The 16219-nt window shown below is 41.5% G+C and overlaps 1 protein-coding gene across 7 annotated transcripts in view; it reads left to right on the top strand.

Annotated features, from left to right (window-relative positions):
- TEAD1 (TEA domain transcription factor 1) overlaps positions 1–16219 on the top strand; it is a 247965-nt gene that overhangs the window by 173186 nt on the left and 58560 nt on the right. For 5 of the 7 annotated variants that reach the window (XM_063094532.1, XM_063094531.1, XM_063094530.1 and 2 more), the window contains exons 3-5: positions 3458–3522; positions 5894–5956; positions 6046–6108. In XM_063094532.1, coding sequence (XP_062950602.1) covers positions 3458–3522; positions 5894–5956; positions 6046–6108 — 191 coding nt within the window. The remainder of the gene's footprint in view (positions 1–3457; positions 3523–5893; positions 5957–6045; positions 6109–16219) is intronic. The other 2 variants (XM_063094528.1, XM_063094529.1) reach the window with 1 other exon arrangement.

The raw sequence follows: 16219 nt of genomic DNA on the forward strand, positions 1-16219 counted from the left end.
GGAGGGTTGAAATCTTACTAGGTTTGTAAGCACTATTAGAGCATTTAAGAGAACTTATTAGGTTTCTAAGAGTTGCTTAAGGGAAGATTTTGTAAGTTAAAGCGGACAATTCTAATTTTTTAAAAAATTAAATAATTATTATTTAGGGCTTGAAACACATTATGAAAGAAAGAACACAGGCTTTTTTTTTTTTTTTTTGTCTATTTGTGACCGGCTGCACCGCACTCAGCCAGTGAGCGCACCGGCCATCCTTATGTAGGATCCGAACCCGCGGCGGGAGCACTGCTGCGCTCCCAGCGCCGCACTCTCCCTTGTGCGCCACGGGGTTGGCCCAAGAACACAGGCTTTGAAAGGTGATCTCACTCATCTAAAGAACAAGGACATGAAAGTTTAGATAAGCTTTCAATGAAATGACTACAGTGTAGTGCTCAGCACATAGTACTCAGTAAGGAATTGTTGTAGAAGTAGTAATTTTTAAAAATACTTTAATCAAAGTATGAGTTGACAGTATTCAGCTCCAGTGGTGCCATTTGCATAGACTACAGAGTATTCAGTCAGATTTGACTGTCCTGGATAGTGATCTTACTCATTCAACCAAATGCCATAAGAAATTGAAGCCAGTTACGTAGGTTATGTGTCACACCTATCAAGCTATTCTGTCTGCTTTCACAGGAAATCAGCAGGTTTGGGGGCAGGAGACATTTTTGCCATCTGGACAAGGTTCAGATGAAATTGCATGTAATACAGAGCCCTGGATTTATTTCATCTTGGCCACTCAGACAGCCCTGAAAAGGGTGCACAGTGAGGCCTGAGCTGGAGGATGCTTGGCTTGTCTGCAGACGTTGTCATTTAGGTCTGGCTTCTGGTAATTAGGCACTCCTAGCTGGGCTCTGCTATCGGTGAGCCTTTGAGACAAATTGCAAAATCTGTACAACCATCTGAGAGATGGAGAAGTAGACCTGATGACACTACAGGGGATATTGGTGGTTCTTAAAAGTTTGAAAGCGAATGCTTAGAGAAGCAATACTAAAAACTGAATTTAGAGGTACTTTTTCTGTAGATAAAGGGTATGTTCAGTCACAGAATTAGGACCTGAGAAGATCCTGACAGGCTGGAATGACAGGCTTAATCTAACAAGGTGAAGTGGAATAGAAATAAAAGTGAGGTTCTGAAAATCCTAGCTATGCATGAAAAGGCTGGGAGCAGGGGTAAGGATGTGTCTGAGGAGTAGGCCATATGAAAAAATCTAGGAGTTCAAGTTGACAGTTTATTGTCGCCCTTACAATTTAATGCATGATTAGGCTGTATTTACAGAGGTAGAATATTTAGAAAGAGGGAGGTGATAAACCCATTCTGCTGTCATAGGATTACTGCTACAGTTATGAACTCCAAGCTCTGAAAGGAAAATAGACAAAGGATGGTCACAGAATGTTGTGTGGGAGTGTTCCAAGCCTTGTCACAGATAGCAAAGGAACAGGGGAGGTTTAGCTTGCATACAATTTTAGGAGGACCTGAAAGTCATCATTAATATCTGAAAAGCAGTCATGTGCATAAGGTACTAACCCATTTCTTGTTAAGAGGAAAAAGAAGGATCTGAAGGTGAAAGTTACAGGAAGTTCCAAATGAGGAGGGTCTTTTAAAATGTTTGAGGGCTGCTTCCTCAATTCTAGAAGTGCTGGCTTAGGCTAATGAGGACTCAGACTTTCAGGGGTGGGATAGGATGACACATAGGTATTTCCTAGCCCCAAGATTCCAAGGTTCCTCTGCCTTCTGGTGGTGGCTGTGTCCTGCAAAGTTCCTAACACAGGCAGATGATAGACAGAGCCATAATTACAGGAACATTTTAGGCACTGGTGGTAGAGTCTTAAGAATTCTCAGACAAGACTTCCATAAGGATACTCTTGAGTTGGTCCTCATCACTGTTGCCAGTTCTTTACTCTGCCAGGGGAGATATGGGGGATGTGGTCACTTTCACCCAAGGCTGTGTTATTTCCTCCGTCATTGCTTCTGTGTGCCAGCAGCGTGCTGGGTGCTAGGGGAACTTTGAGGAACCAGGCAAAGTTCATGCCCTCTGTGGATATGCAGTATGTCTGGGAAATAAGACAGCTGACACTAACTATACAGTTATACGTATAACTGTACAGGTGCAATTTGAGCACATTTTAGGAAGGAGAAGTATAGGCTTGTAGAACAAGGAAACCAAATCTTGTTGGGTGGTTAGAGGAGACTTCCCTGAGGGAGTGATGTTGACATGGGGCCTTGGAGGAGAAGCAGGGTCCTGCCCCACTGTTCCAGTGTGGCAGAGCACATGAAGGAATGACACAGCAGCAGACTTCAGACTTGTTGTTGACCAATAGAAGCTCTTCTGAGGATGGAGCTGATATAAAGCCAGCCAAAAGCACTAACATGAAACAAAAGTTTTCTGTTTACTATATGGAATACATTAAACTATTTTTAGTTCCTGGTGTTAGAGCAAGTTGAGGTCATAATGACCAGCACAGGACCCAGGTCTTGTATGAGTGGGTTTTTATTTCACGTGGTATCTTAGTAAATTCCCCCACTCAGCTTCTGGGAATATATTTTCCTATTATAGCTCTTCAAAGTTAGGTTACCTATTTTAGATTTCTCAGTCTCATCGTAGGGTAGGGATGGAAGGTTTTTGTTTATACTTTTAGGCATTTTGTTTCACCAAAAGGTTATAAAGCTTGGAGGAGGTTGAGTTATTTTTTTTTTTCATTCACATGATCTTGTATGTAGTTAGTTAGTCACTAGTGCAAAGACTACCTTTAGGGAATATCTGCTTTCAGGCTGTTAGTGTCTTATCATTGCGGGGCTTCTGTACCCACAGCATTTCATTCTCTTGTGGCTATAATGATTCTAACTGGAGTTAACTATGATAGAAACTTGAAAAAGGAAGAAAATGAGTAAGAAAAATAAAAGACTAGAACAGATCTGGGTTTGTTTACTCTCAGACTAATTCTTCTTTGTATAGAGTATATGTTATTTACACGAGTGACCACTCATTTAGGTACAAGCATGCAATCAAACAAAAAGGCACGTTTTAAAAATTTATTTTTTATTGAAACACAATTGATTACACATATCTGTGGGGTGCAGTGTTGAATATCAATACCCGTGTGCAATATGTGATGCTCAAATTAGAATAATTAGTATATTCAACATTACACCATGTAATTGTTTTTTGTGGCCCTCAAAAAGGCACATTTGAAAAATATACATTTCCGTCCTCAATTGCTGAGGCTATCTTAATTTTCTCTAGTAAATATTTTTGCAAACAGTTGTACTGTTTTATTTTTCTGGCATTTATAAACTTATAACTGCAGTTTAAAAATTGTTGATTCTGAATTCTATTCCTAGCTTTTTAGGAGCTTTTTAATTTTTATTTATTTAATTTTTTAATGTAATCCACCTTATTGTAAATTCTTCTTTCTTTCAGGTAGGAATGAATTGATAGCCAGATACATCAAACTCAGGACAGGGAAGACGAGGACCAGAAAACAGGTAAAGTAGCCCACCTGGAAATCGTGCATGTCAGCGAATGGCCCAAGGAGGCATTTTGGCTGCAGTGGCTGGCTGTGCTTTGGCTCCTAGGAGCCCCCAGTTTGAGTTCCCTGTAAGGACGTCAGTGTTGTAGGAGTTTTAAATTGGCTCTTTTTATTGTTCATCATTTCAGTGACCCTTTATTATGTGGTCTCCCGAGTTCTTTTTAAACTCATATGGGAAAGTTTCACAGCTGTGGTGAGGGCAGTGTATGAACTGCTCCTGTACTGTATTTCAAAGCTTAGATTTCTTCCCCAAAATGTGCATCTGCAAACATTGTAAAAGCTGCAGGTGCACATACACTTGCAAGGCATGAAATTTTGAGATTTTGTGCATTGTAAAATCCTGGAACGATTACATGTTAGTCATCATTTCATTGAAAAAGTAATGCAGGCTTGAGTATTGGCCGAATATAATATTGAATGATGTGCGTCCAGGGAACTGTTGCTTCTTAAGCGATGGCTTTTTGTCAGTAGCTGCTGTGACTGAAATGAAGTTAAAACTTAAATACCTCTGTGCAGAGCAGTGTCAGGAATTCTTTGCCCTTTGCCAGGGCTTTCTGCCTTCTCTTGTTCTTTCAAGATGTTAAAGCAGCCCAGATCTCTTATATGATCCAGTTTAGAACTGGAATGGCTGAGAAATTAGTTAGTGTTTAACTAAAAACAGAAAAAGGAGAGAAAGGAAAAGAAAAAAACCTCATGGGTGAGTTGTTAACATAAAAAAAATTATTTTTTAATGTTGATTTATGCTGAATGATATGGCACAGACCTTAATAACTGTAATCAAACCAAAAGGCAAGCTAAACGGTAGTCTCGTTAAGACTTGAGCAGCAGATTTCAGTTCTTTTCCCAGTGAGGAATTGTTTTCATGAGTGTTAACAACAGGGGGAGAGGCTTTTCTCCAGGAATGCTGCATGTGCCATAGCCTGGGAGCCTGGCTGCTGAGTCAGCACAAAGGGAGGTGGCCTCCTGCCAGTGCACAGAGACAGGGCATTGTCTGTTTGGGGGATGCTCCCCCTTGACAGTGGCCCTCACCAAGTCAGAGAATCACATAAGAGCAAAATTCTGGTGAAAACAAGTAACAGCAGGAGCCAGATGGAGGGGTGAAGAGGATGGGGGAGTGCCTGCTTCTCCATAGTTTAAGAAAAAAAAAAGTACAAAAGCAAATTGAAAAAAAAAATTGAATAATTGAAACTCAAAGTTAAAGACTAAAGAATCTTTTATTAGCATAAATCCTGTTTTTAGAGTTTGAAATGAGGTAATCACCATGCCGTCTGAGTCACTGAGCTTCTAAATGGAAGCTTCTAAATTTCTGAAATGGACAGATCTAATCCCCTATATACTGAAAGTGCTGGACCTGGGCTGTCTCCTGGTCTGTGAGCTCCAGTCATTTGCCCAATGACCCCTTCACTGGGGGACTCTTCTAAATTTAACCAAGTCCCACTGAAAGAGATGCAAATTTGTTTACCCAGTGGAATCATTGTGTTTCAGAAGCCGGGCTTGGCTACATTTCCACACCCCGGCATCCTGGGGATGTTTTTAGGCAGCAGTTGGTGATACCTCTCCAATGTGAATTTGTTGTTCAGCAAATCTGTGTGGTTTTCAACCCAGATTTTTAACAGGATGGCTGGCTGGCTGTATTCACACATTTCACTTTGTAATAATATGCAAATCCACTTGGCACCCAGTCAATACCCAAAAGAGTGGAAGGATTAAAGATATTTATAAGAGGGAAAAAAAATTCTCTGCTAACTGGGTCTTTCCATTTTTCTTTGAGATCTAATTTACATGTCACTATTATTTTAACATTTGCTACAGAATCCAGAGCTCTTAATGAGATCAGCATAAACCGACAGCTTCGGCTTTTTGATTCTGCAGAATGTGCTAATTTATGGATAGTCTCTTCTAAATTGAGAAAAAGGGATTTTCCCTCCTGATACTGAGAAGCTATAAATATTTTCATTTACCCCTACCCCTACCCTTTTAATTTTATAAAGAAAACAACCCTACTCTCCCTCTCTCATCCCTCCCCAAATTAGTTTTTTTCCCAGTGCCCGTGATTTCTCCTGGGTTTGAAAACTAAGATGAGCCTAAACTTTCATCCTGAACCAAGTCACTGCAGTGATGACCCAGTATGAGAAGCTTAGAGCAGCGCTGGGGGCTTGTGTCTGGCTGGGACTGTGTATTCCTAACTGCAGAGCTTTGTTGAGATGCAAATAACCTCCCCCTACCCCACCCCCACCTTCCCAAGGAGTAGCGATTTTATATTTGATTTCCTTTTTTTGTTTTGTTTTGTTTTGTTTTGTTTCCCCTCATAAACCCGAACAATGTAGGTGTCTAGTCATATACAGGTCTTAGCAAGAAAGAAAGTTCGAGAAATTCAAGCCGCCATTAAGGTACGTCTGGCTTGCCCAGTTGTAGGGGGCTTTTCATCTCCATGGTTACAGGCTTTTCCTTTGTTTTCCTCCCTTCCCCTACCCTGCAGGTGTCTAGTCACATTCAGGTTCTTGCCAGAAGGAAATCTCGTGATTTTCATTCCAAGCTAAAGGTATGCGCTTTTCTGCTTTTTGGCTTGTGGTTGCTATGCATCTCACTTCCTGTTTTCCATGGTGACTGGTGAATGCCTGGTGCTGGGATTCTCGTAACCTAGTTTCCTTGCATGTGAGAGCTGTTTACATTTCTTTGTGTCTAATCTTTCTGTTCCTGTACTAGCCACACATTAAACTCAATGTGTGTGCGTGTGTGTGCGCGCGTGTGTGCGTGTGTGTGTTTCTAATAACCATGCAAATGCAGCAGAGAGCTGATAACTTTTCAGCACAGAAGCATGATTTTATTTTTTTAACCTTCAAATGTCCACCAAACAGCTCTGGGCTAGGAAAGCTTTAAAAAAAAGTCCAGAGGCACAAAGTTGATATAGAAATTATAAAGGAATCGTTCCCAGAGCGGTCATAAAATTACTTTTTAAAAAACATGTAGAAATATTTTAATTTGTGCTTTTGATGTATTTTCAAGAATACATATAAAAATATATCTTTTTCATGTATGAGTGTACTTCAAAAAGTTTGCAGTAAAATAGAATTAAAAGATAATACGAATCTTTCCATGAACTTTTTGACTACTCCTTGTATGTCTCTTCCAACACAGAGAATATTTTCAGCTGGATTTCTTACACATTGCTTAATATTGTTTTTTAAGTGAATGGCTCTCTTATTAAAAGAGAAATTTGAGGTGTGGCCTAAAAAAAAGATTTATCTTAGAGTCGGGAAAGCTCTTGCTCAAACCCAGGTTTCCAATTCCATTTATACTTGTTACATTTTTTTTTTTTTAACGTGTGCCTCATTTTCTAGTCTTTTAAAACAAATTTCACAGCAAAAATGGAGGCATTGATAATTTTTTAAATAGAAGTTCTCCCTACCTTTCCCCTTTCTAAAATTTGCAGTAAAACGTACATGACTTATTTTTCTATCATGCCCTATTTTAGAAAGGATAAGGGATTATTATAGTTTGCAAGAAGAAGCTTTAGTTTTTAATAACATTTGTTTTAGCTCATATTGTTGCCTTTCCCATGTGCCTTTTTTTGTTCTGTCCTAATATTTTTCATACATTAATTAAATTTGTGTTTTTATTCTAAACTACAAAAAAGGTATAATTTCATAGCATGGAGTGGTAAACATAGGACCTTTCCCAAAGCCCTTCAACTTTTTTTGTGCAGACAAGGCTGGCTGTGGAATAGGACTAGTGACTAGGAAGGGGCATGTGATGTGCCCTCTACAGTGGGCAGCATGCAGGCTCGCTCGCACCTGTGGCTGACGGTGGCTGGCTTTTAGCTGCACTGGCTGAGCAGTTGGAAGACTAAGAAACCTTCATAGATCCTGCTTTTTAACCTAAGGTGCAGTACTCTCTATGTGGATGTAACCACCCCAGTGTTTGCTCAAGTTCTGACTCTGTTTCTAGTTTCTCTGAGCTAATGAATTAATGATGTACAAAAAAGTTTACAGATACCAATTTTGTGTTTCCATCTGTGATGTTATGAATTGCTGTATTTCTGCACTGTGTGGTTCCTGTTGACTCACCAGGGCGCCCAGCCCTAGACCGGAAGCCCTATAAGTGATGCATAAAGCTCTCCTGTTTAGAAGGGATCCCCATGGCATAAAAAGCACTCTCTTTCTCCCTTGGTGATTTTAAGAATTTTCTTCCGTAGAAACAATTTTGCCATTGCTTTGTATGTGTACATACGTACAAACACACAGCTATGTTTGTATTTGTTTTCAAGAAATAATAAAAAGAACACTTTCCCTCACTTTCAGCCTTGGTCCACTCTCCTTTGGGCAGGTACAAGGGAGAGGGAGAAACAGAGGCAGTAGGATAGCAACTAGGTCAGCATTTCAGCTCAAAGAATTACGTCTATCTTCTGGCAGTTCTTTTCCTTCTCTGCTACCATATTATTATTAGAAAAATGGAGTCTTTTGCTTTTCCATCAGCTAATACCGATGTTTCAGCCTGGGTCTCATCATGGTGGGCGGTTAACAGCCAACCCCCATTCACAGGTCTGGCCATGTAAATGGGAATGTGAAATACGGGGCACTGCTGGGTAAGTGTTAGCAGAACAAGCCAAAGTGAAATGTGCAGGGAATCCCAGGGACAGGCTTCATGACGAATGTACTTTTTTTTATATAAAGCCTGTCAAATTTAGTAATGGGGGATTGTGTACCAGCTTTAGTGATACTAAGTAAGTTCTGATAACCTGCTACCATAGGACCAGCTGAGAATGAGTTTGGGAATTGGAAGATGGGAGTGATTTTACTGCAGAGCCCCTTGCGTTCTCTCATTCAAGCTCACTACAAAGTGAGTTACATAATTCTAATTTTGAGGAAAATGGGCTCAAAGAGTATAAATGATATGACAAAAGTCACCAACCCTAGTAAGTGGCAGAGCCAGGATTTGAACTCAGGTCTTTCTGAGCCCTAAACTACTGCTCTGTCAGATAGGGATTCATCTAGTGGAGATGGGAGAATGTTTTCAAGCAGAGGGCTTCATGCCTTCATACTGTACACAACCTGTTACCCCTCACATTTCTTGGAGCTGGGCATTCAGCCCTTACTCCCAGACCTTCACTTAGCATCCACATTTTAACTCTGAGCCATTGGTCAAAATGCAGACCTATTTGGGATTGACACTGTGGCGATCATTAGGAACTCGGGGTGATGTGGTCCTGGGTGCAGGGCTGCTGGGTCACAACTCTGAGGGCATTAGGACAGTCAAGGAGAATAAGGCTGGCTGTCACCTGCTTGTTGGAGATGTTGTGGCCTTCACTTCTCCCATGGCCATTTTATCCTGAAGATGCTATCCTTAACCTTTCTTTCTTTCTATTTATTTTCAAATGATTTATTCATTTATTTTTGGCGGCTGGCCAGTATGGGGATCCAAACCCGTGGCCCTGCTGTTACAAGGCTGTGCTCTAACCAAGTGAGCTAACCAGCCAGCCTACTATCCTTAACCTTTCTAACCTCTGTCACCAGCATATGCGCTCAGGTCGGTTGATTTTGCAGAATAGGTGGGTCCTACTGTGTCATCCACATGCTCTTGTTCAGCTCTGCAGTCCACATTTGTGAGGAGGCAGGGACATCCTCACTGAGGTCGTTGTGGGGTCAGGCTGATAGCCATGGTCTTTTTGGCCTCCCACACTAACTAATGAGATAAGCTTGCTACAGAAAGTTGAGGTCATCCCAAAAGACAACAAGGATAGCTTCTGGGTGGGTGGTGGCTGTGGCAGGAAGTATCTAAGCTTACAAGAGATGCTATGCTTTGCCTGAGAAGATGTAGGAAGGCTTCCTGGAGAAGGTGGCTAATGATTGACCATCCCAGGATCTGTCCTTGCAGGCACTGTCTCAGCCGGGCTAGTCGCCACTTTTCCACATACACAGAAGTCAAAGTGGTGGACAGAGGTCTGTGGTCCTCCTATGAAGACTAAAGCCATTGCATTTCCCTGTACTCTCATGGAGTTTGGAAAAGTGGCTTGCCCACATCTGGGGCCACTGCCAGGCATGGCTTCCTTGTGAGCCTTCTGGCTTATAAGCCTCTCTTTGCCTCCCGGGGAAGGTTGTGGCAGAATTCTTTAGGCTAGTAGTTTTCAAGCCTTTTTTTTTTTTTTGGCGGCTGGCTGGTACAGCGATCAAACCCTGGACCTTGGGTGTTATCAGCACCACACTCTGACCAACTGAGCTAACCAGCCAACCTCCATGCCTTCTTTAAGCAGCAAAACTCATGTTTCTAATTGGAGCTCGCCCTCTTGTGTCCTTAGCAATGGCCTCTTTGGCCGTTCCATTGAATAAGGTTTGAAAAACCTCCCTTCTTTAAGCAGAAGGGAAAGGAGGTGACTGCCTCTCATGCTGTCCTCCCAACCTTTACCAGACAACCCGTGTATCCCAGTAAAGCTCATGTTTCTAAGTTCTATAGCCTGTTCTACCGTGTTCCTCTGAAGAAAACAGACTCGAGGAGAGAGTTGTCATTCTCATGTCACATTTACAGATGAGTCACCCTAGCTACAAAAGTCAATCTCTTGGAGACCTGTTAGAAAAAGTTCCAAAGGTCAGCTTTATGCCTCTGCTAACTACAGTAGTTCTCAAAGTGCTTGTTTGTGGACCAGATCACCCCCAAAATATGGGTACTTCAATTTTAGTAAAGAAAAAAATGTTCTAGTAAGTTTAAGATTTTCACATAGGTTTGAACTTTAAAAGCACAGAAATGATTACTTAATTCAGTTCAGTAACTTTTCATTGAGAATCCAGTGTGTGCTAGGCCTTTTTGTAGGTGCTGGGCATACAGAGTTGAATAAGTAGAGTCTGAATTCTTGAGGAACACTAAACCTTCCTGCTTTTCTTTCCAGTAGTTCATCTGCAACTGGGAACTCTGCAGTAGAAATTAAACAGGATAGTGAAAAGGAGGATGAATTCTAAGAGGGGGGAAATTAAAGAAAGCTTCATAGAACAGGTGCCATTAGAATTGAGCACAGAAGAAGGTAAAGAATTTCCATGGAGATGGGGGGAGGGTTTAGGGAACCATGAAGGGCACTGAGTAGCTGGAGACACGAAATGGGAAGTGAGACTGGAGGAGCTTAATGGGTAGGCCCCGGATCATCCCAGGAGTGAGGATTCAACTGTGGGCATTGGTGACTGTATGGGGGTCACTCACATTTATACTTTGGGAAGATCTCTCCAGCTGACTTTTGGAGGATAGCTAACAGAGGGAGGCCGAGCTAGAGGCAGGGACACTACTCTGTAAGAGTGGGTGAGACAGATGCGGGCCTGGACTGGGTGCCCCGCTCCACAGTCCCTGTCCTCATTCTGGGCTGGCTCCCACTCCAGTCTACTCTGTCTTCTCTGTACTGTTTCTTCCTTGTTGTTTTTAAAGGGTAAGTGATGTTTATAAGTTCTGTTCTTAAGTCTGGAAAGTGTACCCCAAAACTTTTCAGAAAGATTTTTAATAGGAGCATTTATAATCTATTAAAGGTTGGGTTTTTGTAAAGTAATGGTGATTAACTGGAAATGCGCATCAAAATTAACTATGAAATTTTTGTTGTTTCTAGATTTTAAATATATATAAAAGTTAAACAGTATAGAGAATAGCATATTAAACACTCAGGTTTGTACCATCAGAAATGATCTTTTTTTTTCCTGGCTGGTATAGGGATCAAACCCTAGACCTTGGTGTTATCAGCACCATGCTCCAATCAACTGAGCTAACTGGCCAGCTAATCATTTTTATTATCTTTCCTTTAAGTTTTTTTAAAATGAAAGAAACCAAATGGCAAAACGTTATTCTGTACTTTCAAAAATTTCCTCTACCTACCCTCTTTCCTCCACCAAAGTCAACACCACCCTCCTGCCCAGAATGTCTTTCCTTGCCACTTATTTCCTGGAGAAAACAAATCCAATGAAAAATCCCTCTTCTCCTTTTGCCCTTAGATTTTTACCCTTTGTCTACCATGAATTTGTGCTATAGCCATTGGCACGGACATGAGACTTTTTCTCTGCGATTTTCAGCAGCCTAAGCCAAGATGGACTTGGCCAGTAGTTTGAGATGACCTTGAATACAGACGATGGCCATGAGGGAGAGATGCTCAGGACAAGAAGATATAGGGGTGGTTGAAGTAGTGAGAGTGATGGGAGGAGATGGTGAACCAAGAGCAGAGAAGCTGGGAGAGGAGGGAGAAGGGTCAACAGATTGCAGTTGATTCACGAGCACGGCAGGATGGATAGGGAATAAAGGCTTTTGTGGCCAAAGGGTCAGTATTTTGGAAACTAAACATATACCTTCAGAGTTTTTTGTTTGTTGGTTTTTGTCTTCTTGGCTATAGTATCTGAAAGAGAAGACACCCTTTCTAAGAGACAGCTTAGCTTTGAGGGAGTCATTTCTTAGATGGGAGTGCCAGACAAAATCTTTTTCGCCTTTCACTCTTCAGGTGATAGGTGTGTTATAGATGACCCACAGCTCTGTAGCTAGGCCTGATTCCAATTATAAAGTAGAAGATGAATCCATACAGGTACTGTGTGCACCTGGCTTATATATAGGTCTATGGATTATGTATTTAGGAATTCAAAGGAGGCCGAGTTAGAGATCTCCCTTGGACCTTGTGTCACCAGCTGCATCTACAGCAGTGACGCCAACACCAGTTTTATTTATTGTCTTCCATCTCTCCTATTCCCCTAGTTTAGCCCCTTCCTGGCATCTTCACTTGAGGAGTGAGAGCTGGTAGCATGGTCTGAGGACTAGAAATTTGCAACTTTAGAAATTATTCTCTACTTTGAATTATTTCACTCACTATTAATTCATCAAAAAGTCATTAGCTATGTTTCTAAGCTCCATAGATTTAGTATCCCAGCACATAGAAAGAATGCAGAAGTGTTCTCTATGCATCAAGCAGTCTTTTCTTTCCTATTCACTGTGTAGAGTTTTCCTATATGTTCAATTGTCCTGAGAGGTTATATAGACCCTGCCCAGAGGCCTTCTTTCCCCATTAGCAGCAGAAATTCATTCCTTTCTTTGCTGGCTTCAGAGGCTTGTGGAAGCCACAGCCAAGCTTTGCAGACTGCCACTGCCACACTGGACTATCATCTTCCCATGAAGATGGTTCACGTCTTGAGTGTTTGGGTGAGTGTGTGCCGTGGGACAGGACTGAGAGAAAAGGAGGTCTTCCCTCTGCCTTAACCTCAGCAGGAATGCATTTTGGGCAGCAGGCATATCCATGTCAGGCCCTGGACAAGGATTGAAGAGAAGCCTGGACTTGCTGACGTTGCATCGTCCCAGTAGAGCAGAAAAAGACCTGAGCCTCTCTGACTGTGTCCAGTTGTTGGTGACTAATTTAGGAGCTGCATATGCTCCCCCGGGGCCATTTTCTTCATTCTCACCCTGGTGGCCTTTGTGATTTGATTTCTGAACAGGCCATTATTTCCAATCTGCTGTTCCTTCCAATAAGCAGAGAGCTTAAAGTTCAAATTGTTGATTTAATGTTCTTGAGTTCAAGAACGGCACTGGGCCATTGCTGAAGTTCACTCTGCTAAATCCTGTTGGTATCACCACTGATTTCATCCAGGAATGGGCCTGTTCACAGGGAAGATAGACATGCTTCACTTCTCCCTATGGAGAACTCCCTGTGGTCCCCTGAGCCGCTCTGCTCTTCTAAGAGTTGGCCATTAACAATACATGTGGCAAAGAAAGCCTGAACAACAGCCTTCTTTGTCTGTGTCAGCACCAAGGCACTTGGCCTTGTCGTGGGATTTGGGAAATGATACACAGTCTTTCCTGCATTTCCCAATCTGTGGGGACTTTTTTGCATTTGTGACATGTACCCTTTCTCCTCAAAGATATTTTCATTTCCTTGTTTTTAATTTAACTGAATGAAAACTAGAATTGGAGACTATTAATTTCTCGGGTTAAGATGGGATGGAATTAGAACCTCACATCAGTCTTATGATGATGCAGAACTTACGGAGGGAGCCAGGGCATTGAATACACTCACCTTTCTGTGTGGATTGAGCCAGGTCTAGATTTTCTTTTAAAGGACAACAGAAACAACCACACTGTATATTTTTATCACTTCATAGGAAAATCGCGTTGTTAATTGGCCTCCAGTGTAGATAATGCTGTAGAGTAATATTGATCCCAAAGATTATGTGGTGAGGACCAGGGCTCCTAAGCATTTCAGGTCCCGAGCAGGATCAAGCCTGGGTTGCTGGCCAGTCAGGGGGGCCCCGTACACTGCAAGCTCCTTGAATGGCAAGGCTGCGGGCACTGCGCTGAGTACTTGGAGCAGCCCTAAACATGGGTGGTGTTACCTCCGAATTATAAATGGGGAAGCAGAGGCTCGGAATGGCTAAGTGATTTGTGTGGGGTCACAAGTCTGAATTTGATGCCTGGGCTATCTGGTGCTAAAGCCCAACCTCTTTGCAGGATGTTGTGCTGCCTCCCCAAGAGTGCTGGTCAGGCGTGAGGGGTTCCTTCTCTGACTTGAGATGCTTCGCATTGTCTCCCTCCACCGAGCTGTGTTCACTGCATCTATATGTTTGAAGGAGAAGTGGAGTAATGGGAGCTAGACTCTGGAGCTTAAGTTGAGCCAGCTGCCAGCTTGAGTTCTTCTGGCTTCTCAGGCAAGATCTACCTCCTGCCCCTTGCTGTTGCCTCCCAGAGAAAAAGGGACAAAGGTCTAAAGTGTACCTTCTCTCGAATAGCCAGATCTGGCATGAAGCTGTCCTGAATCCCAGGCTTCCTGGGAGAGAGTAATCAGGTACACCTATGAGTCTCATCTATAATCCTTCATGATGCTAAGTCCCCATCAGAATTAAAGGAAATGCTGTTGGCAATTATAAAATACTAAATATAGCTCAGTACATTTAAAAATGAACAATGGTAAAAGCCTTGAAAATTTTTTCTTGGATGTGAATGGAGTCTTTGGTATTTGAAAATACAATAAGATGAATTAATTGCTACTCATTAGGAAGCAAGTCAGGAGAAGTATGAATGTGCCTTCTTTCCCTGGCATTAGCTGTTGCCTGACCGAAATAGCCCCCTTTTGTGTTTACTCCTGCCTTCTCTAATAATAAGCAAATTAGAGATCAGGGCTAAAAAAAAATTCAAGTGCCCTCCATCCTTTCTCCAGAATCATCATATAGTTTTGTGATGTTTATCTGCACAAGGGCTATGGCTAATAATTGTAGAGGTCATGTGAATCCACATAGTGCAAGATTAGAAACAACATCTGCAAAATTATTTCTTAGGGAAGTATTTTGTAGTTTGTCTTTTTTTGAGAAAGTGATTTTGCAAGCAAATTGCTGTGTTTTCTTCTTTGCACTATATTTTTATATTGATGGGAAAAATATTTGTAGAAAAACATTTAAGATCTATCAAGAGTTTTTGAATCCATGGTCTTTTTTTGACTTTACATATTTTTCCTGATGTATTGAATGTTAGATTGGAGTCTTACCTTTGAATTCTGAAATGATGGCCCATGAATAAACTGGAATATATTGATTTAATATGCTTATTAAAATTCCATATGTGGCACCTATAATATATTGTATATGCAAGCTATATGATATTTTTTATATTTAAAATTTGTTCATGGCTAATGCCTTAAGAAGATGAGATCATTGATTTTACAGAATAATCAAAAGTCGGGGAAGCAGAGTGGAACCAGACTCCCATAATATGCAGAGACTGATCCGTAAGATGTCCTTAGGTTTTAAAAGCACACTCCAGCCATGTGCATTTGTGATATTGCTGCCTTCCTGTCATGTATATTACATGTAAACATTTTCCAAACATTGTGTCCATTTCAACCATAAAAAGGAGGCAGTCAGCAGAACAGAGAGTTGTAGCAACAGCCTTGCTTTGCTTCATGAAATATAAAAGCCTGTTTATTTAGTAACAATAACAATTTGAGAGACTTTAGGCTGAGGAGTTTATGCGTGACATAGCCTGCTCGACCGTGTGGGATAGAGGCGTGAGACCACCGATGGGTGGTATGCCAGAAATTGGATAGTAAAGAAAGTAGGGTCGATCGTGAGACATGCACCTGAGTCAGAGTGCTGGTCTGCTCTCATTCTTAGCACCCCTCCGCCTCCCTCTTAGCAGTCTTGAGACTACCTTTCCCGCTCCATAAGTGTTTCCCACATTGCAGGTCATGGGCTTGGGTTAGGGTTCGGTTGGAAAAAGGGAGATTTGCCTTTTTCCCCACTCACCTTTTTGTGGCCTCTTTCTTTGTAATCTTAGGGGTTGAGGGACTTAAAATCGGTATTACGGAGTTAGTGTGAACTGGTCCAAGCCTTTTTCTAGGACACATTTTTCTTGTTCATTCTCATATGCTCCTGTGTACCCATACATACACTCAGAGTATTTCCTATAATCTAAGACATCATAGAGCATAACTCAGTATTGACTTAATAACAGTTCTTCAAGATAAAACAATGTGCTCATCCTTTGTAAATCTCATGCACATCTCAGAAATGATGGTGTGAAAACATCTTAGAATAAAATTAATAGGGTGTACAAATGTAGCATATGTTTTTAAATTTACATAAATTTCATTTGTGTGGATAAGTTAGCCTCCTTCCCTTTTGGCATGGTGATGAGTGGTGAGGACAGAGTGGAATGTTTAAAAGTCC

This window comes from Cynocephalus volans, chromosome 4 (genome assembly GCF_027409185.1).
Source record: "Cynocephalus volans isolate mCynVol1 chromosome 4, mCynVol1.pri, whole genome shotgun sequence".
NCBI lineage: Eukaryota > Metazoa > Chordata > Mammalia > Dermoptera > Cynocephalidae > Cynocephalus > Cynocephalus volans.